Source organism: Camarhynchus parvulus, chromosome 23 (assembly GCF_901933205.1).
Source record: "Camarhynchus parvulus chromosome 23, STF_HiC, whole genome shotgun sequence".
NCBI classification, from domain to species: Eukaryota; Metazoa; Chordata; class Aves; order Passeriformes; family Thraupidae; genus Camarhynchus; species Camarhynchus parvulus.
Genome location: NC_044593.1, coordinates 3,610,460 through 3,634,663, shown reverse-complemented (window position 1 = coordinate 3,634,663; position 24,204 = coordinate 3,610,460). Strand labels below are relative to the sequence as shown.

At 50.0% G+C, this 24,204-nt stretch overlaps 2 protein-coding genes across 3 annotated transcripts in view; both read left to right on the top strand.

The window, feature by feature from the left end:
* Nucleotides 1-7,926, top strand: part of RSPO1 (R-spondin 1) — a 31,533-nt gene extending 23,607 nt beyond the window's left edge. For both annotated transcript variants that reach the window (XM_030964750.1, XM_030964751.1), the window contains exons 3-6: nucleotides 1,649-1,840; nucleotides 3,491-3,640; nucleotides 4,143-4,331; nucleotides 4,934-7,926. In XM_030964750.1, coding sequence (XP_030820610.1) covers nucleotides 1,649-1,840; nucleotides 3,491-3,640; nucleotides 4,143-4,331; nucleotides 4,934-5,085 — 683 coding nt within the window. In that variant the 3' untranslated portion in view covers nucleotides 5,086-7,926. The remainder of the gene's footprint in view (nucleotides 1-1,648; nucleotides 1,841-3,490; nucleotides 3,641-4,142; nucleotides 4,332-4,933) is intronic.
* Nucleotides 7,927-12,412: 4,486 nt separating this feature from the next.
* Nucleotides 12,413-23,817, top strand: GNL2 (G protein nucleolar 2). The gene is made up of 16 exons (XM_030964738.1): nucleotides 12,413-12,760; nucleotides 12,843-12,927; nucleotides 14,389-14,483; nucleotides 15,372-15,511; nucleotides 16,718-16,902; nucleotides 17,146-17,212; nucleotides 18,289-18,447; nucleotides 18,996-19,109; nucleotides 19,256-19,384; nucleotides 20,368-20,472; nucleotides 20,571-20,729; nucleotides 20,875-20,997; nucleotides 21,317-21,756; nucleotides 22,380-22,459; nucleotides 23,130-23,221; nucleotides 23,637-23,817. Exons 1-16 carry the CDS (start codon nucleotides 12,697-12,699, stop codon nucleotides 23,784-23,786), a joined length of 2,187 nt encoding a protein of 728 aa, XP_030820598.1. The 5' UTR covers nucleotides 12,413-12,696; the 3' UTR covers nucleotides 23,787-23,817.
* The last annotated feature ends 387 nt before the right edge of the window (nucleotides 23,818-24,204 follow it).

Genomic DNA, 24,204 nt, shown 5'->3' with positions numbered 1-24,204 from the left:
CAAGGGGATCCCAATCCAGACCAGGGGACCCTCCTGGCAGCTGGGGGCTGAGGACCCCCCTGCCTTTGGTGTCTTTTCCCAAGGCTGAAGCAGCCACAGGCCTGGAAATGGGGCTGGGGCAGGCAGCAGGGGCTGCCAGGTCATGGCAGGGTGAGAGAGCAGCTCTTGGGCCATGGCAGGGGGACAGAGCAGCTCTTGGGTCATGGTGAGGGGACGGAGCCGCTCTTGGGTCATGGTTATTGGACAGGGCAGTTCTTGGGTCATGGTTTTGGGACACAGCAGCTCTTGGGTCATGGCAGGGGGACAGAGCAGCTCTTGGGTCATGGTGAGGGGACGGAGCAGCTCTTGGGTCATGGTGAGGGGACGGAGCCGCTCTTGGGTCATGGTTATTGGACAGGGCAGTTCTTGGATCATGGTTTTGGGACACAGCAGCTCTTGGGCCATGGCAGGGGGACAGAGCAGCTCTTGGGTCATGGTTTTGGGACACAGCAGCTCTTGGGCCATGGCAGGGGGACAGAGCAGCTCTTGGGTCTTGGCAGGGGGATAGAACAGCTCTTGGGTCATGGTGAGGGGACAGAGCAGCTCTCTCACCTCTAGTCCTGACTCTCGAGCACTGTGCTGCTCTGTGCTTGCTTTTGAAGTGTAGTAAACATGGTCTTTAAAAGAATACATCTTTTAAATACACAGCTTTTCTATAAACAAGGACATGGCTTGCATAATAAACTAATAAAAATAACCTGCATTCTAGTCTGCAAAGAATGCGATTGGTTTCAAAACAAGCAGCATTTTATACGATAATTGAAAGCAGAAAACTCTCAAGACATGGGATTGAGTATTTTTCTTGGACTGAATGTAGGGGCTGAGAACACATCTCTATTTTGGGGGCAGTGACACCTCCTGACTGCCAGAGAGAATTTAACATAGGCAGGGTCAGGGTGAGATCCAGCCTGGAAAAGAATTAATGGAACAGTTTTGCTCCAGGGCCATGAACTCTGCTCCTGGGCACGGAGGAACTGCAGGGGAGGCAGCAGAAGGTGCTGAACCCCTTGGGCCATGCCCATGTTAGTGTGTGCCCCACATGGGCACCAGGGATGGGAGACAGAGGGCTGGGTGGGCCGCGCTGGGTCCTGGGCACAGCTCTGGCTGTTTCAGGGCTGGGGTGGGCAGTGCCAGGCCCTGGGCACAGCTCTGGCTGTTTCAAGGTTGGGATGGGCAGTGCCAGGCCCTGGGCACAGCTCTGGCTGTTTCAAGGTTGGGATGGACAGTGCCAGGGCCCTGGGCACAGCTCTGGCTGTTTCAGAGCTGGGATGGGTCCCTGGGCACAGCTCTGGCTGTTTCAGGGCTGGGATGGGTCCCTGGGCACAGCTCTGGCTGTTTCAGAGCTGGGTGGACAGTGCCAGGCCCTGGGCACAGCTCTGGCTGTTTCAGGGTCCCGCTCCTCAGCACAGCCATGTTGTGACTCTCGTGCCTGTCCTTGGCACAGCTCTGGCTCTGTGGCCATCAGAGCAGTGCTGTGAGCGTGCCAGGGCTGCAGGAGCCTTGCTGTGCCCCAGCTCTTCCCCTCCCTGCCACTGATGCCAGCGGTTCGTGGGCACAGCTGGTGCTGCAGAGCCCAGCACTAACCAGGGCCTCTCTGCTGCTCTTGCAGTCAGCACGGAGCTGAGCCAGGGCTGTGCCAGGGGCTGTGACCTGTGCTCTGAGTTCAACGGGTGCCTGAGGTGCTCCCCCAAACTCTTCATCCTCCTGGAGCGGAACGACATCCGGCAGATCGGGATTTGCCTGCCCTCCTGTCCCCTGGGCTACTTCGGCCTTCGCAACACGGACATGAACAAGTGCATCAGTGAGTGTGGGGCTGGGGAACGTGTGGGCAGGGCCCTGCAGGGCTGCAGCTGCTGGGGTATTGGAATATTTATCAATATATCCAGACAGGACATGCCTGAGCTTGTCTGGCCCTGCTGCTGAACTAAATAGCGGCACTGTGGTGTTTCACCCCACAGACACTTTGGGCTGGCTGGTGTGTGGTGTTTCACCCCACAGACACTTTGGGCTGGCTGGTGTGTGGTGTTTCACCCCACAGACACTTTGGGCTGGCTGGTGTGTGGTGTTTCACCCCACAGACACTTTGGGCTGGCTGGTGTGTGGTGTTTCACCCCACAGACACTTTGGGCTGGCTGGGTGTGTGGTGTTTCACCCCACAGACACTTTGGGCTGGCTGGGTGTGTGGTGTTTCACCCCACAGACACTTTGGGCTGGCTGGTGTGTGGTGTTTCACCCCACAGACACTTTGGGCTGGCTGGGTGCTGCTCTGGGCACTGCAGACAAGTCCAGGCCTGCAGGAGCTCTGGTGGTGCTGGGATGGAGCTTCCCCCCATACCAGGGGCTGCTCCTCAGGTTTCCCTGTGGCAGAGAAGCTTTCAGGCGATGGTGAAGGAAAGGAGTCGGTTCTGATGGAGGGTTTGGATCCAGAGCTTTATTCTGGCCCACAGGCCTCTGAATGCAGCACCAGCTCCAACAGAACTCCCTGAGCCCGTGGCTGCTGCTCCTTTGAACCCCGGGGAGAGGGGCAGGGAAGGGGCAGGGAGCCACCAAGCAGGGACAGGAGGGGAGGGACAGAGGGACAAAGGACACCTGGATGGCCCAATGCCCCCCAGGGGTAGAGGGCATCCTTTGGATCTGCCAATCACTCAATGCCCTTCTGGAATTCCAGGATTGACAGACAGCTCTGGGAGGGGAAAGGAGAGGTGACTGACACACCTGGGAGGGAATTGTCAGGGGAGGGACCTGAGGTTCTGAGGTAAACCCTGAAATCACAGCGCAACACTGTGGCTCTGGGGAAGGGGTAAGGCAGGGCTGAGCACGGCAGCCTGAGAACAGCCCTGCTCAGCACTGCACAGGCTGTGGATGTGGATCTTGCAGGACCTCTGGGCAGTTTTGTTACATGGGTTGCCAGACTGGCACCCTTTGGGAGGAGGGAGATCCTTTCAGGCACTTGGTGCCTCTTTTCCTGCTCTACTGCTCGCCAGACTCAGGCGGCCCTGAGTGAAATCCCTGACTTGAATCTTGTAGCCAGAGCACCAGAAAGAGCTGGACACGGAGATTTGGGATCACTGCCCTGGCAGGTCCATGCACAGCACCCTCACAGCCAGCTTTCCATCCAGCTCCCTTTCCATGCAGCCTGTCCTGCAGCTGCAGCTGGAGCCAGGGCTGGATCCTTTGCACCCTCCCCTTTGGCTGACTGATCCCAGCTCAACCCCAGCCCAAAACCTTCCCACCCTGCCTGATCCTGGCCTGGCAGTGGCTGCAGCTCCCAGTGCTGTCCTGCACAGGGAATGGGGCAAAGAAAACTCACTCCTGAGTGGCACAGGATGCTCAGAGACCTGGCTGCTGCGAGACCCCTGGCTTGGCACTGTGGAGCTTCTCGAGCCTTCTGTTCACATCAAACTCCATGATGGCTTTGGTGATTTTTTTTTATTAATTTTTTCCCCCCCAGAATGCAAAATTGAGAACTGTGAGTCCTGTTTCAGTCGAAACTTTTGCACAAAATGTAAGGAAGGTTTGTATTTGCACAAAGGGAGATGTTACGTGACGTGCCCCGAAGGCTACGCTGCTGCCAACGGCACCATGGAGTGCAGCAGTCCTGGTAAGCAGCCCTGCACTGCCCTGTCTGCCCTGGGTTCTGCTGCAGGGGGTGTAGATGATGATCCAAACCCCTCAGGGTACCCTTAGTGGACTTAGGAACCTGCTGGGGAAACACAGACTCGAAGGGGTGCTCAGAGACTTGGGAAGCACAGACTTGAAGGGGTGCTCAGGGGACTTAGGAACCTGCTGGGGAAGCACAGACTTGAAGGGGTATTCAGTGACTTAGGAACCTGCTGGGGAAGCACAGACTTGAAGGGGTGCTCAGAGATCTGGGAAGCACAGACTCGAAGGGGTGCTCAGGGACTTAGGAACCTGCTGGGGAAACACAGACTTGAAGGGGTGCTCAGAGACCTGGGAAGCACAGACTCGAAGGGGTGCTCAGGGACTTAGGAACCTGCTGGGGAAGCACAGACTCCCTTGCAGCCTGAGGTGGGGGAGAGGTGGGCTCTGGGGTGGTCTGGGCTCGAGCAGGAGTTACAGCTGGGCTCTCCTGTTCTCTGCAGCACAATGTGAAATGAGTGAGTGGGGGCCGTGGGGGCCCTGCTCCAAGAAAAGGAAGCTCTGCGGCTTCAAGAAGGGCAATGAGGACCGGACACGGCGGATCCTGCAGGCGCCCTCTGGGGACGTGTCCCTGTGCCCTGCCACCACGGAGGTGCGGCGCTGCACGGTGCAGAAGAGCCAGTGCCCCGAAGGTGAGCAGAGCTGGGGGGCTCCCATCCTTCCCCACAGCCCAGGGAGCTCAGGGACAGGCAGTCAGCCAATTGTCCAGTGTCACCAATGTGCTGGGCAGCTCCTGGCTCCTCTGAAATGCAGGGGATGGGGATGGGATGGCACCTGGGAGAGCTGCAGGTGGAAGGGGCTCAGCCCCCAGGGGGGTGATCCTTGGCACAGCTGGTTGTGTGCTGCAGGTTTCACCTATTTTAGAGAATTCACAGAATGGCAAGGATGGAAGAGAACTTCAGGATCAAGTCCAACTCATGCCAAAAAAACCCCATTTTAATTTCTTCCGTGACCAGAGAACAGCCAGGGGTGCATGCCTGCGTGCTGCCATGATGGGAGCTCTCTACCAGAATAGATCTGTTTTTCCCAGGAATTAGAGCCTTCAGGATGAATGGTAGTTTGATTATCTTGTTACAGAATGGACCAGGGTTGCAGCTGTGCTGAGTGTTCTGAGGGGAAGGGGCTCTGAGCAGTGATTAAATGCACAGGAATTAACCAGCAGGGCAGGGTGAAGGGGACAGGGCCAATCGGTTCCCCTCACTCCACCTCACATTGCCCCTTTGCTGTACTGCAGGGAAAAGGAAGAAAAAGGAAGAGCAAGGAAAGCAAGATAACGGGAACAGAAATCGGAAAGACACCAAAGACACAAAGTCTGGCACCAAGAAGAGGAAGAACAAACAGAGAGGGGCCACAGTGCCCGCGACGCCCGCTAGCCCTGCCCAGTAGCTGGCAGTGTGTCATGGATGGCAAGACTCCATTGCTGCTATGTATATGAAAGCTTTATTGAACAGAGCACTGCTACACCATGTAACATGTCCAGAGACAGACATATACTCCAGACTGACCCACGGACTGACAGAGGCCACGCACGCACCCTGAAGGAGGCTGCACACACACCCTGCCCAGCGCTGTGGGAGAACGCTGCTGAGGAGTGGGAGCAAAGCCACAGCGTCCCCAGGGCTCTGTGGGGACACTGCAGGCAGGAGAGGTGGAGCATTAGCCAGTGAAGGACCCAGACATGGGATTGATTTCATGATCAAAGGCCTCAAATGGAGCCCAAGCACACAGCACCAGCACAGCTCTGCTCAGCCAGGGGATGAGACTGAACCCACGTGGCCACTCTCCCTGACCTGGGACCCAGACACACACAGCAGGGGCCTCTTTCTCTTCCCTCACCCCTTATTTTGTGTTTTAAGCTGTATGACTTTATCATTGCAAATACGTATTTGTGGTAAGAGGTCAGTGGCATCTGCCCTGAATCTGCTTCAAAGAATTATTTCAAATTAAAAAAAAACAAAACCCAAAATCAAAATGACAACCAGCTTCCTGAGTGTGTGGTTCATACCTTGGCCCCTATGGAGGCTGGTGTCCCACAGGACAGAGACTCACTTGTGGAAGGGAAACTCACCAAAGCTTTAAGAAAATCCCAGGAAATGCTGCCAGCACAAATCAGCCGTCCTGCGAGAGGGACCCCAGCTGCACCCAGAACTCTCCACTGAAGGATCCACTTAACACACAGCAGATTGAGAAAATGAGAGGTTCCAACAAACCACAGGTTGCTGAAACATTTTTTTAATGCATACAGACTGTGACTGGGGTCTGCTCCAGCAGCCATGCACTTCTGCCATGGGCAGTGGATCCGTACATGCTGCGGTTTTTTACCTCCTTTTTATCTGCAGTGCAGGTTTCCATTACACATTCTGCACTTGTTTCATACACACACAATTCCTGTAGAAATCAATGGAAGTCCTATGTGCAGAAAAGCACATTGTGCAGAAAAGCACATTGGGACTCTGCTCAACCAGTCCCAGCTGTGGGACAATCCCAAGCTGGGGACAGCTGGTGCCACCCCGACGTGTGGCAGGAGGGAGGCAGGAGGGGGAAGGCACAGCTCAGGTCCTGCAGGAGAGAAACAAATTTTTGAATTGGGTAGAAACCCCCTGTGTGCATGGCACTGGCTGGAATTCCCTGGATTCTCCTGCTCTGCCAGAGCTGACAGCTGAGCAGAGGAACTGGGACAAGGACTGGCGAGCCCTGCGTGGCTTTGCTGCCTGCTCTGCTCAGGGCAGTGTCACAGGAGGCCTCTCCCTCCCTGCCCTGGGGATTTAAAATGGGATTTCTCTGTATAAATACATAGAGACACATTTCATTTCTCTAGAGTTCAGCAGAAGCTCTGTGCTCCTGAGGGATGTGCCATGGCTCACAGGGTGGATCAGGGACGTGCTGCTGGAGCTCCACTCCCCTGGTAGGGCAAGGGGCAGGGGAAACTCACCCAGGGTAACCCTGGTGAATCCAATCTTTGCTGTACTGCTTCCATACCATCTCTGCTCTGAGGTTTGGAGCCAACAGGTGTGCAGGAGAGAGAGCTCCCTGTCCCTCTGAGGGTCACCGGCCCACACCCCCAGCCTCTCCTGTGGCTCTTGGTGACCACTGAGGACTCAGTTCTGGCCAGGACACCCCAACTCCCTCCAGGCAGGCACCCCAGGGCTGGCTTAGCTCGGGGCAGGACGTGGAGGCTGCACATTGTTTGGGCTCCAGAGCTGTACCAAGCTCTCCCTGACTGCTCTGCTGGCAGAAAAACCTTTCAGCCTCTCGTCCACTTTGTGTTTAAATAAACAAGAAGCTGTTTCATCTTTGAAAGGGGATTCCATTTCAGCACAATGATAAACGACCAGCATTCCAAGCAAGGGGAGAAAGAGGTTCTTAAAAGTCATCCTTGAAGTTGTTTATGGATCATGTTCATATGATTTCTGAAAGCTTCCCAGCTGAATGATCCAACCTTGCTCTATCTTCTAGCCTGTGAGAGAAGTATTTTTGCTTTCAAGCAGAACCATTTTCCCTTCCAGTTTTACCAGCACCCCTTGGTGAAGCTCAGCTCCCTGTCCTTCCCTCCTGGAGCCACGTCCCCACTGAGCTCTCAGTGAGGATTAAGGAAAAGAGAATGCATTAGGAAAGTTTCCTACATGAGGCTCTGGTAATGACTTGATTCCCTACAGTAACTCCTGGCACTATTAGCACAACTATTTCAAAACTAAACTGCATGTAATAAATCAACAGAACCTATTTTAGAGAACTCTAGGGATTATTAGAAAATCTGACAAACTTCTTTCTGTTGTAGCCTTTCCCCTACTTTCTTCCTTTTTTCAGAGCAAAATGGGAAGAAAAAGGGACAAAGGCAACATGAAGTTTAAGATGCATATTGAGTATATCCAAGATTTTTCAGTAGGGGTGATTTTAAAATTAAATTCTTTTAGAACAATTAGGAGAAAAAATATGAAAAAATAAATTCAATTTATTTTCTTTTTTTTTTTGAGTCAGCTCAAGAATTGTGCTTATTCCCACTCCCAGAGAGCTGGTTCAGTTATGAATTTAGGAACATTTTGCCTTTGACCAGCATGAACTGCACACAGAGCTCCCTAGTCCAAGCTGAGATGTCCTTAGCTGGGTGATGTCACCTCAACTCACACACATGTGAATGCTCTCTTTCCATGCACTAAATTACCCTGTTGTGGTGTTGTTTCCATGGCATCACTGTAAAATACATGTCTTTAAACAAATAAATCAATAAATGGGTTTGCTGAAGCAGCTTCATTTGTTTGTTCACCAAAACTGGAGTCAAAAATGTCCACAGACACAGGAGCCTCTCCTGAGAGTCTTCTGCTCACATCTGAGAGCCAAAGGACCACATGGATTATGGATCATGGATCATGGATCATGGCTGGGAACATCACTGCTCCAACTCCTGCACCTATTCCCACCCTGTGCTTTGATCAGCTTGGTGCTGGACTGGAGTACGACCATGTTCACAGGGGTCTGAGGATGAGGGAAGAGACAAGGATCTGACTCCATGTTTCAGAAGGCTGATTTATTATTTTATTATATATATTATATCAAAACTATACTAAAAGAATAGAAGAAAGGATTTCATCAGAAGGCTAGCTAAGAATAGAATAGGAAAGAATGATAACAAAAGCTTCTGTCTCGGACAGAGTCTGAGCGAGCTGCGCTGTGATTGGCCATTAATTAGAAACATCCAACATGAGACCAATCACAGATGCACCTGTTGCATTCCACAGCAGCAGATAATCAATGTTTACATTTTGTTCCTGAGGCCTCTCAGCTTCTCAGGAGGAAAAATCCTAAGGAAAGGATTTTTCATAAAGGATGTCTGCAACACTGGAGTAGCAGCTGCTGGATGCACAGACAGACAGACAGACAGACAGACATGATTTGTCAGGAACTCCACTGCACAGGGAACAGCTTCATTTTCCCTGCTGAACTAACTGGTGTTATTTGCTGGACAGAATTCCATTAACTTGGAATCTGCAGGATGGTTTCCAGTCTGTTTCCTCAGATTTTGAGCAATATATCCCATGGCATGAGGGGAACAATAATGGACAGCTTGCAGTCGTGGGTTTGGAACTGTTTCAGTTCTCTCTTATTTGCTGAGATTTGGAACCTAAAGATGATGAATGTCACCAAACACATGGTGGTTCTATCACATTCTTAACCCTCTCTGGGTAATATAAATCTGAATTTTTCATCATCTACAGTCAATGAACTGTGTGCACACACACTCCTCACACAGTAATTCACTGACTTTCCACCCCCAGAAAAGTGGAGGTAATGTATATACTCCTTAGCCCATGTTTATGTTTAAATGTTTTCTCACTCAGGAGAAATATTAGCTTTGATTAAAGGAAACAAAGTAGGATAGTGAGAAAAAGGTTATCTCTAAAACTATGGTTTGGATTGTCTAAGAACACCAAAAGCGATAATTCAGATATATATTTACAAATTTTATGAAGTCAATAGACTTCACAGACAGACATGATAGGCATCACATTAAAAAAAATCTATATTAAAAGTACAGAAATACCAGTGTATTTAATCAGTCACCGTCAATAAATCACCCTGATGGCATTTATGTACATGGTAATACATCACACCCAACTGAATGCCAAACCATAGCTGGATGGAGCTGCTTGCTGGAATTTCCAGGATTTTTGAAGAACAGGAAAAGAGACAGCCAGGTAGGTGGTATATTGTAATTTCCTGCCTGAGGTAAAATGCTGGTTTAGAGCACTGACAGGGCCACAGAGGAGCCCAGCCCACAAGGGCAGAAGTCACTTTTCCTGACTGTTCAAATCAAACCAGGGGGAACATTCCTCTTTAAGTGCTTTATCTCCCAGAGCACTGGTGCCTGCTGGATCTGCAGTGCTGGCAGCTGGTCCCAGGGTGCAGCCCAGGGCTCTGCAGCCCAGCTCTGAGCCCCCACAGGCTCCCGGGGCTGCACCCTGCTCCACAGCTCAGCCTGGGCTCTCAAAGCCCTCTTACACCTCTCTGCCTTTTTCTTGACTTCAGTTTTCTCCTCCTTCAGTCACCATTTTGGGAACTCCATATTCAAGACAACAATCCAGGATCGCTTTTTCTTTGCTGTCCCACCTGGAGCCTTTTGCCCAGGAGCCCCCTGCTCCTGCTCCTGTATCCCTGGGAAGCCATGCCTGAGGAACTGAGCTGGGAAAGCTGCTGTGGTGATAAACTGCCTGCAAGATCTTCTGCTGTGATTTTGAAGAGGAGCTACAAAATCCACTTGTGCTCTGCAAGAACTGCTGCAATAGAGGGAGATGGCTGAGGATGCTTATTCTGTTAATGAAACAGAGGAGCTCAATACCACACTGAAAAAGGGCTCTGAGTGCAAGTCTGGTCTTGTTCTGAACTCTTGGAAATCTACTTTTCCTTCATTTAATTGACAAAATCTGTAGATCATACGAGGAAGACAAGCCCTGCCAAAAATCCAACATCACTAGTTTTTAATAATACAATGGGAATAACCCCTCAGAACATATGTAATTATGGGAATGAGTCATTCTGATGGCATCATGTAACCACATTCACTGGGATTTGACAAAGATGAGGCCACATAAAACTCAAAATTATTTCATTTCAGCCCTGGTCAGGCAGAGGAGCTGAGGCCACGTAGCAGAGGAGAGGGACAAGGATCTGTGACCTTGTTGTCCTGGCTGGTTGTGGCCAGCACAGAATGAGAAAAAGCTAAAGATTGAAATGGGGGGGAAAACATCAACAGCAAAGGAAAAGCTGTGAGTCATGGAACAACAACACATCAGTTTAGTGGAGCAAAATATCTGACTTGCACGTTATCAGATACACAACAAGCAGCTGCAGCCTCAGGGATGCTGCAAGTTCAACACCAACTGCTGGCCCCATGCTGGAATTTGGGCCAGGGGATCTGTGAGAGTGAGGAAAGAGCCACAGCAAGGTGCCAGTTCGAAAGCAGGTCCACATATTATCAGCAGAATCTTTTCTTATGACACAAAATCCAGGCTCGTAGCCCACCCCAATGGCTGGCACAGGGTCTGAGCCCTCCCACCAACACTTCCAACCTGGGAATTCAGCACCCAACTCCAGGGCATCCCCAAGACAAGCTCTCCCTGCCACAGCTCCTGCCCAAAGCTGGCTGGGGCTGTTCCCTCGCAGAAAGAGACGGCGACTTTCTGGCTGCTCCCCAAGATGTCTTGCTAACAATAAAGAGGGAGTTTTCTTAAGGGAAAGGAAGAAAGAGTTGGGGAGAGCAGAGCAAAAGTATTACTCAACTATTTAGTCTAAAATTTTGAAAATCAAAAGGCTCTTCTGACAGATTGATATCGACTCTAATAGAAAACACACTTGTCCCGGGAAAACTCTTCTACATGAGCCTCGAGTCTGATAGCTTAAACAATTATCTACAATTTGGAATTGATTTTTTTTATAGCCACATCAATGTGTACTTTTTCAATGCCCAAGGCACAGATAATTCTATTAAAGAGAAAAACCAGAACGTGTAGGCTTAAGCCAAACAGCCTCCAACTCCAGACTCAGTCTTACAAAACATGTCCCAGGGCCTGACTCATCGTGGCTCCCTTGTGCAGCAGGGACTCTGCACCTCACAGCAAAACGCTGAAAATCATTAGGAGAACAAAATCCCAGCAGCTCTGTTATTGTTCTGGGTTTAAAGGAGCATTAGCAGCACCAGAAGGACATTGCTGTGCTGCTAATAAGTGTTTGGGAAGGATGGGCCAGAGCTGTGTTTTGGGCAAGTATTCCCCAAGGTGCTGAGCTTGGCCCCAGCCCAAGCTCTGCTATCAATTAACACAGTTTCAGCTCAGCTCTGTTCATTTCCCCTAGGTGAGGGGCTTTCAAATTGCTGTTACAGTCTGGCAGTAACAGGGATGTGGGCTTTGGATACAGACCTTGCACAGAATTGATCTGTTAATGCACCATCCATGCAGTTCGTTACCCGCACATGAAATCACGCACTGTTGTTATTGATAATTTCTAAAATTCTTTGCCAGTAACCCAGCAAGAGCAGCCCTGTGTGCCTGTAAACACCCAGCAGCACTGCCTTGTGCTCGAGTCTCTGCTGTCCCAGTGCCCCTCTGGCTGTCCCAGTGTCAGCCAGACACAGGGGCTCTGGCAGCCCCTGTGTCACACCAGTAGCCCCAGGGTCCCTCTGGCTGTCCCAGTGTCCCTCTGACTGTCCCAGTGTCCCTCTGACTGCCCCAGTGTCCCTTTAGCAGCCTCAGTGTCGCACCAGCCACCCGTGTCCCACCAGCCACCCCAGTGTCCCATCGGCAGCCCCAGTGTCACACTGGCAGCCCCCATCCATCAGCGAGAGGCCGGGAGTGCCTCTGCCGCTCTCCCGAACGATTTCCATGATGTGTCACTGAACAAACTCCATTCTCGAACAATGGGGGCTCCCGTGCCAGCGCCCCCGCCGGGACTCCCAACCACCCCGCGGGCCCGGGCCGGACCCGGCCACACCGCGGCGCTCCGGGCGCGCACCGCCACTCCGGAGACGGGCAGTGACAAGGAGCACAGTGACACGGGGCACAGTAACACGGGGCACACGGGCACGGAGGGGACACGGGGTGACACGAAGGGACCCGGCCCCGGGGCCGGGCAGGCCCAGCCGGGGTTGCCGTGGCAACCGGGCCCGGAGGTGTCGCAGCGCCTGCGCCGCCGAGCGGCGACTCCCGGAAGTGCGTCAGGCGGGGCTGAGCGCCGGAAGTGCCGCGCGCGTGTCCCCGGCCCGGCCCGAGCGCTCTGGGCCTGTCCCGCCACCGGCATCGGAACCGATACCGGCACCGGGACCCGCACCGACACTGATACCGGCACCGGAACCCGCACCGACACCGATACCGGCACCGGGACCCGCATCCACACCGATACCGGCACCGGAACCCGGACCGACACCGGAACCCTCACTCACACCGATACCGGCACCGGGACCCGCATCCACACCGATACCCGCACCACATCGACACCGATACCGGCACGATGGTGAAGCCGCGCTACAAGGGCCGCTGCTCCATCAACCCCTCCCGCGCCAGCACCAACCCCGGTACGGGCAGGGCCGCGGGCCGGGCGGGCTGAACCAGACCGGACCGGACCGAACCGGGGCTGATGTTCTCTTGTGTCCGCAGATCGCGTCGGGGGCGAGGGAGGGAACAACATGCGGGACCGAGCGACCATCCGGCGGCTGAACATGTACCGGCAGAAGGAGCGCAGGTGAGCGGCCCCGCCTGGCCCGGCCGCGATCCCGGGACAGGCCACAGAACGCCTCAGGACTGGAACTGGGAAGGAAAGATCCATTGTTTAATAAAAATTCTCGTTTTCCAATAGAAAATTACCACAAAAATTGTTCCCTGGCACAGGGTGCCCAGAGCAGCTGTGGCTGCCCCTGGATCCCTGGCAGTGCCCAAGGCCAGGCTGGACAGGGCTTGGAGCACATGGGACAGTGGGAGGTGTCCCTGCCATGGCAGGGGTGGCACTGGATGGGCTTTAAAGTCCCTTCCAGCCCAAATGATGATACTGTCATATTATATCTGATTTCTGATAGGTTAATGTGCCAGCTGATGTTCTAATGCCTCTAACAGCTTCTGGGCCTTTCCTGAGGCTGCTGCACCCTGCAGACACTCACAAGATGAATTTGAATTCAGACACGTGTGTTTTATCCTGTATCAGAAATTCTTCTTCATTCAGCCTTCATTTTTAGTACATCAAGTCTGAGTTACTGTCATTTTTTTTCACGGTGTCCAAACCACTATTTTGGACTGTTGGTAGCTGTTTTGTCATATGGAAACTTTGTAAGTTGCTCTGTGGTGGGCTCTGCAACCCTATGAGCTTGAAAGCCTGATCCTGATCCCAGGCTTGATCCTGAGCCTGATCCCGGGCTTGATCCTGATCCCAGGCCTAGTCCTGAGCCTGATCCTGAGCCTGATCCCAGGCCTGGTCCTGAGCCTGATCCCAAGCTTGATCCCAAGCCTGATCCCGAGCTCTCAGCAGCCCAGTGATGTACCAGGGGTACAGCTGGGAAACACTTGATGTATCTGCCTGGAGATACCCAAACCACACAGAATTCCTGAATTTCCCACAGCAGCACAGCTCAAAATCTCCCCCAAAACACCTGAAGAGCTTCAGCTCCCTCAGCATCTCCACAGAGGGTGCCCCTGTCCCACACACAGAGATCCATGGCAGGGGAGCAGCACCCATGTGTCTGTGCCATGGCAGTTCTGTTTCACATCACCTTGTTTGGTTTCTTGTGCCAAATTTGCCCCTGTTTGGAGAGCAGATGGGCAGGAGGGATTTTGAGATATTGCTAAGTTCAAACCAGGTCTCATCTTATAAATCCCGTGTGGGTGAGTCCTGCAGAGCTGGTTTTGTGAGAGAACTCAGTGGGGTTTGCCAGAAAACAGCACTGGTGCCTTTTGCAGCCCCAGGAGCCCTTCCTGGCTGCCACAAGCAGCTTCAGGGAGGGTCTGGCCAGGCTGGAGTGACACCAGGGGCTGTGACTGCCATCACTGCCACTCAGGGTTGGGTAACTCACCTCGTGGGATGCACAGCAGCATTCACCACTGCAGGGGAAGAGTCCCTCTGCATTTTGTGCCTCTGCTTCTGGCCTGGCACACACAGGGGCTGGAGGGGTCAGTGCTGCCCTTTGTGCACTGATTGTCTTCATTTGTCCCTTAGGAACAAACGTGGCAAAGTCATCAAACCTCTGCAGTATCAGTCAACTGTGGCACCAGGCACTGTTGCAAGAGTGGAACCAAATATCAAATGGTTTGGTGAGTTTTGTCCAACTTCCAGACTCAGCAAGCTTCAAAGCTGTTGAATTTAGTGTGTTACAAGGTGTTATTTTCAGAATGGTGATCTGAGAGCTGTGTGGGAAGGTGAGGGACTCCTGCTGCTGTTGGTGCCTTTTTGGAGCTACCTAAAAACAGAGGCCAGACAAAATTAAGGGAATAAAAAGCAGTTCTATTTATTGAAGGTCTTCAGGTACATTTAGGACAGACAAAGCCTCCAGAAGGGGCTACACCCAAAATGGACAATGGGTCAGGGGTTTTCACATTTTATAATTTTGGGACATTTGCATATTGGGGGTTCATCTTCCAATTGCATCTTCAGCTAATGAAGTCATTGACCCCAAGTTTGCTCCCCCCAACTCACTTTTGTTTCCATCTCTCAGGGCCTGAGGCAGTGAGGTGTCCTTGATTGCCAGGCCTGGAGAGGAATTGTTGTGTCTGCCCAAAATGGGAAAGCAGCAGCTCACACTGTGTGTGGAGTTTGGAGTTCTACACTAAAGAACTGCAGGATTACAAATATATTAAAAATATGAAAGCTGAAATCCTGAGGCATCATTGTCACCCCTTGCCTGTCCCTGTGCCTTGGGGCTTTGCTTTCCCTAAGGGGGGTTATTTTTGCCTCCTGTTTTGTTCCCCAAGGTTTGCCCATGTGTATGACTGTAAAATGTCCTAGAGATACTTTAAAAATTTCCTATAAATGATGGGAAAGAAAGGGATTGGCTGCTTCTTTGGGCTTGGTCTCAAATAAAACCCTTTTGGTTTTCACTGGTATTTTTGTTCCTAGATGCAAAGTTCATGTTTTATTAGTGTCCCAGTTGGAGCAGTTGAGATCAGAAAAGGCCAGGTGTGATGTTTGTTTCTTACACTCAGGAAATACTCGTGTGATCAAGCAATCATCCCTGCAGAAATTCCAGGAGGAGATGGAGACTGTGATGAAGGATCCTTACAGGGTGATCATGAAGCAGAAGAAGCTGCCCATGTCCCTGTTCCACGACAGGATCAAACCACACGTGGGTATCCCTGACTGTGCACACCTGTGAGCAGCTCTGCTGTCCCTGCTCAGCCTGGGGAACACTGCCTTCTGCAAGGGGGCAGCTGGAGTGGATTCCTTGGGGAAGGATGGTTCTGATTCCCTGTCATTGTGGCCATCAAGTGTGAGGGCAAAGATTATTTAATAAAAATTCTTATTTTCCAGTAGGAAATTACCCCAAAAATTCTTTCCTGTGAGGGTGGGCAGGCCCTGGCACAGGGTACCCAGAGCAGCTGTGGCTGCCCCAGCCCTGGCAGTGCCCAAGGCCAGGTTGGACAGGGCTTGGAGTGACCTGGGACAGTGGGAGGTGTCCCTGCCATGGCAGGGGTGGCACTGGATGGGCTTTGAGGACCCTTCCAGCCCAAAGCCTTCATTGATAGGTGATGATGCTGTCATATTATGATCTAATTTCTGATAGGTTAATGTGCCAGCTGATGTTCTAATGCCTCTAACAGCTTCTGGGCCTTTCCTGAGGCTGCTGCACCCTGCAGACACTCACAAGATGAATTTGAACTCAAACACATGTGTTTTATCCTGTATCAGAAATTCTTCTTCATTCAGCCTTCATTTCTAGAACATCAAGTTTTAGTTACTGTCATTTTTTCACGGTGTCCAAACCACTATTTTGGACTGTTGGTAGCTGTTTTGTCATATGGAAACTTTGCAAGTTCATGTCATAAGAACATTATTTAAATTAGGGAAAAGGTTGTGTTAAAACATGCATTACAAAAACAAATTGCTGCTTTCAGCCATGGACTGTTTGCTGTTCCAAGACAAGCTGGCTTTCATTGCAAGCTTTAAAATCTAGTTTTGATTGTAATTATCCCTGACAAAAATCTGAGAGTTTGGCGAGATTTGTGCTCTTGTTAGAAAAACAAGCAGTGATCAAAGATAGCAGCTGAATTTTCATCACGGTGCTTGTAATTGCATTTGACACCATTTATGGTGGAAGAACTGAAGCATGGTTCGTTGGCAAGTGCAGAATGTTTTGTTGCTTATTAAGTATCCACTCTTGTGTTTCTCAAAGCTTGAAGTGGAAAACTCAAACATTGTTAAGGAAGTGCCTGTCACTTACAGGCTGCCAGGGCTTGTTGAACTTGGGGCTCCTTCCCTGTGTGTCACGAGAGATTGGAAAAAAATTGGTGCTTGGGGTTTGTTTTTTTTTAACCAACCTGTTTTTCCTCAGACCTCCAGAGTTCACATTCTTGACACAGAAACATTTGAAACAACTTTTGGCCCCAAAGCACAAAGGAAAAGACCAACTCTGTCTGCAAGTGATGTGCAGTCTCTGGTGGAGAATGCTGAGGCCTCGTCAGAGTCTTATGACCAGGGCAAGGACCGAGACCTGGTGACAGAGGACACTGGTGTAAGGTGACTGGAAAGGAAAATCATTCATTGTGTACATGTATGAAAAGTCAGCCTTGTTTTTAAAGAAGGATCTGGTACCTCCATCAATGCTGTTACTGTGTGAGGAGGAAGGAAAAGGAGATTAGCTGAATGTGGGATTTTGGCTAAATACCAACTTGGGCTTTGTCCCCTCTTTTGTCTGTAAATTGCTTAAGAGAAGGTCCTGACTGTATCTGTGGTACTGATGTTTCTGGTGATGTCTTCTAGGGATGAAGCACAAGAGGAAATCTTTAAGAAAGGACAGTCCAAAAGAATCTGGGGTGAGCTCTACAAGGTAAATGGCACTTGGAGTTTGAGCAGTCACATCTGTCAGCCTTTACACATTTAGGGGCTTCAGCACAGCACTGAAATACTGTACAGCAACAACGAGAAAAACTCAAAAAGAGTAGATTTTAATTTCTAAATCTCTGCCTGACTGAGCTCGATTCTTGAGCTCTTGTCCTACAGGAACAAACATTCTTAAAATACATTATCTAGATGGGGACTGGCAGAGTGAAGGTGTCAGTTTCTCTTGGATTCCTGGGTCTTCACCACAAGCAAAAGAGTCATGTTCCCTTAAGTTTCTTTAGGATAAAAACATCTGGCATGTTGATGGGGTCATCTAGGGAGAGCTCTGACCCTCAGTTCTCCATGAGCCACCATGGCTGCCAAAGAAATGGAGACTGAGTGAATCAGGGTGGTATGAGCAGTTTGTGTGCTCTCAGTGACTCTTAGGTGTGAAATTGTTTGACTTTTTGCTCTGCATTTCTGAATGTAGCTTAAAACCTCTTCATTCGGATCTAAAAGGACTGGGAATGGTTGAGCAAAACAGATTTCAGTAAGAGGCTGCCAAAACTGCAGGAAAAAGCTGTGAAACAAATTCACTTGGCTTGAAACAAGTCATAAATGACAGCCCCCTGCTGTAGTTGCTTCGTGGACTAACAGCAGGTTCCTGCTTGGTTGTGTGTTTCATATTGGTCCAGAAAACATCCTTTATACCCTGATGCATTATGAAATGGGAGAAGGGAGTTGTTGCTGAATGGAGGATGAACGCTGGGGGTTTGTGTGCTGCAGCACTTTAGTTTTCCCATTTGGGTGTAGTGTTTTCTTTCCTTGGTGCATAAGAACAGGTAAAAGTCATTCAACTGTCCAGGCTGAATTTGGAGGGGGTTTAGGAGAGGAGAGAGTAGAGCATCAATGGATGTTAGTCTGAACTTCACTAGTCTGTGGGGAACTAGCAGTTTGTGAAGGATACAAGGTTTTTAAATTAATGATGTAGTTTCAAATATGACTAGTTTTCATTTGGGAGGTACAGATATCTTGCTTTCTGCAAAATCCATTACTTCTGTGTGGATTTTTTTTATTTTTCAGGTGATTGACTCATCAGATGTTGTTGTTCAAGTTCTTGACGCCCGAGATCCCATGGGCACTCGCTCCCCACACGTGGAATCCTACCTTAAGAAGGAGAAGCCTTGGAAACATCTCATTTTTGTCCTGAACAAATGTGATCTCATTCCTACCTGGGCCACTGTAAGCACAGTCCTGCCTGTTATTCTGTGGACCTTCTTTGTTCCTGTTGTGGCTGTAGCTCTGTGCCAGTCCCCATGCTGGTCTGGAAAGGCGTACTGCAGCTGGGGCGCTGGGAGTTCTCTGCTTGCCTGCAGTAAAAGTAACAATTACCATGTAAATCTGTCCAAGTTTGGCCAAGTTGAGCAACACACGCCAGCCACAAATTCCCTACTTCCTCTGTCTGGATTTAACAGTTCAGCTGTTGTCTCCAGAGTGTGCTAAATGTTAGTCTGCCTAGGATCCATATCCACCCCAGCTGGTTTGCTTTATGTCATTAAACTAATGAGTTTTAGCTAGCAGTGAAGGCGTTTTTGGGAAATTGTTTGTCTTTAATACAAACAATACTCAGAGCTTTTAGCTGTTGGGCTGGGGAAGTGCTTCAAAGGTTCCTCCCTAGCAATGTTCATGTTGCAGTTGTGAGCCCAGTGCAGAGGCTGTGTCCTCCTCTCTGAGCATGAAGTGTCACTGTCCAGCCCCAATCTCTAACCCAGTCCTCTTTGCCTCTCCAGAAGCGTTGGGTTACTGTCCTTTCCCAGGAGTATCCAACACTTGCTTTCCATGCCAGCCTCACAAACCCATTCGGCAAAGGTGCCTTCATCCAGCTCCTCAGGCAGTTTGGAAAGGTACAAAACAATTTTGGGGATCTGTGGTTGGTTTGGGGAGGTTACTGTGTGTGGTCTTTTGCTTTGTTAGCATTTGGGGTTCAGGACTGCAGTGGTAATTCTGTCCCTCACTCCAAGATGTAAAAGGATCTGTTATTTCTCACCAGTTACACTCTGACAAGAAGCAGATCAGTGTGGGATTCATTGGTTACCCCAACGTTGGCAAGAGCTCAGTGATCAATACCCTGAGGTCCAAGAAGGTCTGCAGTGTGGCCCCCATTGCAGGGGAAACAAAGGTAGGAACATCCCAGTGCTAAAGACACAAATGTGCTCATGTGAAACAGCCTAATGACCTTGTCAGGTTCTGCACTGACCTGCACAGGTTGTGTGACCTGAGGAGGGGCTCATGGGCAGTCCCTGCTCTGGCAGCATTCCCAAATTCCCACCCTGCTGTACTGCAGGGCTATGATGGGAATGCTCAGCTGCCCTCACTCCCTGATCCAAATGCTGGGTCAGGGTCTTGGTTTGGAAAGACAGGAGTCTGCTAAGGAAGGCAGGAGCCTCCCCTGAAATGGAGAATGTAGACCCTCCCCACCCCTCCAAATTGCTATAAATTTTAAATTAAGGGGCTCTTGGGCAAAAAAAATATGGGAGCAGGAAATAACAGTTCTTTAATAGGGAAGAAAAATAAAAGGATAAAATAAACACTGCAGAGAACTAAACCAACACTGACAGAGTCAGAACCCAAGCTGACACCCTGTGGGTCAGGGTGCTGGCAGCAGTCCCATTGGAATTGTGGCTCAGCCCTCCTGCAGTGTCAGGGGTGGTTCTGCTGGAGCAGGGATCCTGGAGAAAGGTGCAGTCTCTGCCTCTGGAGATCCAGGGGAAGAGGCAGCTGCTGTTCCTCTGGGCAATCCAGTGCAGGAGCCGTGCTGGTGTTCCAGAATCTCCAGATTCTATCCGGGTAGGAATGCTTGGCTCCTCCCTCTGGGCTCCCATCTCCCAATGGGATGCTGTAGTTCTTATCAGCCATGCAGTGACATTCAATGGCTGTTATCAGCAGGTGTCCCCTCCTGAGGGAGGAGTGGGTGTGATCACTCAGAGAGAGAGATAAGGCAAACTGCCCACTTGACAAAAGACAACTGCCATATAGATGGTAATAGAAAACATCTTGCCTTGCAATCTGGAACGGTCAGGCTCTGTTTCTCTGACTCTTGGCTTCAAAAATGAATCAAGGCCTGTGTGGGGGTGCTGATGGGCAGCTGCTGGTCTCTTCCAGGTGTGGCAGTACATCACCTTGATGCGGCGGATCTTCCTCATTGACTGCCCCGGCGTGGTTTATCCATCAGGAGACTCAGAGACAGACATTGTGCTCAAGGGAGTGGTATGTGCCTGCACTGAGGGCTAGGAGGCTTTGCTTGTTCCCACTGTGATGGTGTCAGAGGGCTGATCCTCTACTGATGCTCTGCTGTGCTTTTTCAGGTTCAAGTTGAAAAGATTAAGAGCCCTGAAGACCATATTTGTGCTGTGCTGGAAAGAGCCAAAGAAGAGTACATCAGGAAGACATACAAAATTGAGTCCTGGACGGATACAGAAGACTTCCTTGAGAAACTTGCTGCTAGGACTGGAAAACTGCTAAAGGTGTGCCAGCCTCCTGCATTTGTGGGCTGGAAGGGCCTGTGGCCTGTTCTGAACATGGGAAATGGCAATGTTTCTGTTGCTCACAGGGGCATGGGAGGGCTGTGTGCCCCACAAACATGGACATAAACTGTTCTGTTTTTCTCAGGGTGGTGAGCCTGACTTGCAGACTGTGAGCAAGATGGTTCTCAATGACTGGCAGAGGGGCAGAATCCCTTTCTTTGTGATGCCACCAATGGCAGAAGCAGTGGCAGGTCAGCCAGGTCCCCAGGTAAGAATGTGATGCTTGTGCCTCCTCTTCCCTCATATTTGACTTTCCTAATGGTATTCACTGCTGCTTCTCCCAGAGTGCCATGGATCTTTGGCAGTGCATTTCCTGGGCTCTGCCCAAGCATGGTCCTTCATGTGACACCTGAATTTGGTGAGGACCAGGTAGCAGTGCTCTTTACAGAGATGTCTGAGTCATTACTACCAGAAATGTCAGTAATCATGTTGTCATCTTGGGCTTTTTCTGATGAGAGAAAATGGAAGTTGTTCCTGGAGATGGTGGGACAGACTTTGGGGATGATACATCCTGCTCTTCCTTGCAGCCTCCTGTGTTGGAAGCAGCTGTGACATCCAGCCAAGGTATCACAGAGGAGAAAGTCTCTGAGTTGGTGGCACCAGGTGTGGAGGCAGCAGAAGAGGGGAACAACACAAACAATGAAATCAGGCAGCTCATGTCCCACGTTCGGCAGAACTACGGCAGGATTAACGTGGCACCTCAGTTCTCAGAAGAAGACCTGGTTCCTGTGGATGTGCCAGGGTTTGATGACACAGATCATGATTCCTCTGGAGAGGAGGAGCAGGAGGAAGAGGAGGAAGAGGAAGAGGAGAATGAGGAACATCAGGATCCAGGAGAGGAGGAATTGCAGGTGGCACCAGGTGTCCAGGAGAGCTCTAAAGCGATTCTTAAAGCTTTGGAGGACAAGATCGCAAAATACAGAAAATTTTTGGATAAAGCCAAGGCCAAGAGATTCTCAGCAATAAGGTACCTGAATCTGTCCAATACACTGCAGGGGGGGAAAGGGTTGATGAGGCTCTGCTGTAGATTGACTCAATTTCTGACTTGCTTGACACACATAAGTTGCCACAGCTTATCTGGCTTAGCTATAAGGGTTGGGAATTGGGCCAAGTAGCAGTTTGTTTTTGAAAGATTATTCCAAGAGCTGCTATTTACCAGCAAATTAAAAATGTTCTCACTTTTGGAAAGCTTCCTCTCAAACTATGGATTAGAGTTAGCATTATCTTGGTTATCTGGGCAGCAATACTGCATCCTTGGATCTCTCCTTGATTTTGGATAATCCCAAGGCTGGATATGCCTGGGTGTTCATGCATGTGCAGTGAATCCTGGCCCATGCAGCAGGCCCAGTTTTAGCAAAGCTCACCCACCAGCCTTGTGAGGAGGGAGATGTCAAGGTTTAAGTGCTACATGTTCTCTCATATAGCACACAAGCACAGCAACTCCAGCAACAAGGGTATTGCAATATTCTGGTCCAAAGACTGCCTTTGATGCTGACAGGGGACTGGGATCTGCTGGAGTCTGATGGCTTCTCAGAGGTGGTCACTGTTTGTGTAACAGCAATCTTTTATTGCTGCTTTTATCTTCCATAGAATCCCCAAGCGACTGAGTGACCAAGTGTTTGCAAAATTCATGGAGAAGGCTGAAGAACCCAAAGAAACTGGAGACAGAGGTAAAACAAGATTAGTAGACGTTCTTAATCTACATTTGGAAATCCTATGAGCCAGAGAAAAAAATGGCATTAAGGGGAGAAGCATCCACTGGATCCTGTGTGCAAGATCTTTTCCCCTAAAACTACTTAAATCTCCCTTTAGCTGTCCCAAGGGCTGACCTGGTGTAGCCTTCCTGTGGAGCAGCTTTCTGTGTGATGGGAGGTGTCCCTCTCAGTGAGGGAAGATACAGTGAAGGCAAATTTTGAGTTCCAGCAGCCTGAGCCCTGGGCAGGCTGCAGCCAGAGCAGCCCTGGGTGTTACAGGAAGGAGTGGATGGGGTTTGGGATGTTATAAAAGCAGAGATACTTCAACCTATAGGTTTTTACTGAGGCTTCAGTTGTTGTCAGTTTGAGTAAATGCACAATCCAGTGTGAGAGCCCTGTCCTGACAGGATTGTGGAATTCTCCTGGACTTGGATGGGGTTGGAACAACCTGCTGCTTGAGAGCAGTTTTCACAGTAATAGCTGTGATTCTCTTGTGAGGAACATTCATGTTGTTTTGGTAGAAGCTCTTAAATACAGCCAAGGGAATATGTTGCCCAAGGAGTTGAAATGGTGACCTCAGCCTGAAATTCTTCAAACAAATGAGTGTTCTGGAAGATACCAAGGGCATGATCTCTGCTGTTTGCAGGCACAGAGAAGAAAAGAAAGATGAGAGAAGAGGATAGTGATGATGATGACCAGTTGGGTAAACAGCCTTGTAAGAAGCTCACATGCAAAGAAGTAAGTGTGCTTTCCTGTAGTACAACTGAGCAGGGAAACAAGCTGGCATTTTTATCCTTGGCCATATCACTAACGAGCCTGTTGTCACTAAAGAGCTTTGAGACTTTGGGCATGAACAGAAGGGGAATGAAAACAGAATTCTGTTATGAATGTTCTGTGACAACTTCTGTCATCCCCCTCTTACCTGACTGTGCACACCAGATTGAATCTTGTATCTTGCTGTAAAGACAGAAGTGGAGCTTTCTCCCATAAGAGCAGGGCGGGTGCGTTCTGTACAGAGTCACATCAGTAACATTTTGTTTGAAATTATTTATTTTACTTAACGTGTGTGGAATGCAAAGTGAGCACCATTGGAGAGTTGCAGACACTGAGGCTCTGGATGCTGGGGATTTGCTAATGTGTTTTGTGTTTGCAGAGGAGACGAGCCGAGAGGCAGCAGCGCTCCAAGAAAGTCGGAGTCCGGTATTATGAAACTCACAACGTGAAAAATAAGAATAAGAACAAGAAAAAAACTGGCTTGGAGGGACAAAGATCAAAGCACAAAAAATACAACCATAAGCAATAGCTGCTTATTCTATTAAATTTTACATAAAACAGCTCTAGTATGCGGTGGCTTTTTTTACTATAAAACTTGCGGTTCCTGTTCAAAGCCCAGTGTGACCGGTCTGTCCTGGCCCCAGGAGCAGCATCTCTGTCTTTGTTTCTGCATCATCTGAAAGTTCTTTGTGCAGTTGGAGCTGGTGGTATTTCCACATCGCTGTCCCAGGCCAGCAAACACTGCAGTAGCCAAGCAGCTATTCCAGTGTTGCTCAGTGGTGGGGTTTGGGTGGGTTTTGTTCTGGAAACTGGCTTTATGGGGTTTTTCACATGACTACAGGGAATTCTCTTTGCCTTGTTCACCTTCTATGTAACCAGCTGCTCACAGAGGTACCTCAAGCAGAGATTTCATTTGCTTCCAGTGAGAAGTGAATCTGTGACTGCCA

Coding starts and splice junctions, on each gene's coding strand:
- GNL2 (XM_030964738.1), top strand. CDS start 12,697: ATGGTGAAGCCGCGCTACAAGGGCCGCTGCTCCATCAACCCCTCCCGC. Junction 16,903..17,145: donor ACAGAGGACACTGGTGTAAG/GTGACTGGAAAG, acceptor GATGTCTTCTAG/GGATGAAGCACAAGAGGAAA. Junction 20,473..20,570: donor ACATTGTGCTCAAGGGAGTG/GTATGTGCCTGC, acceptor GTGCTTTTTCAG/GTTCAAGTTGAAAAGATTAA.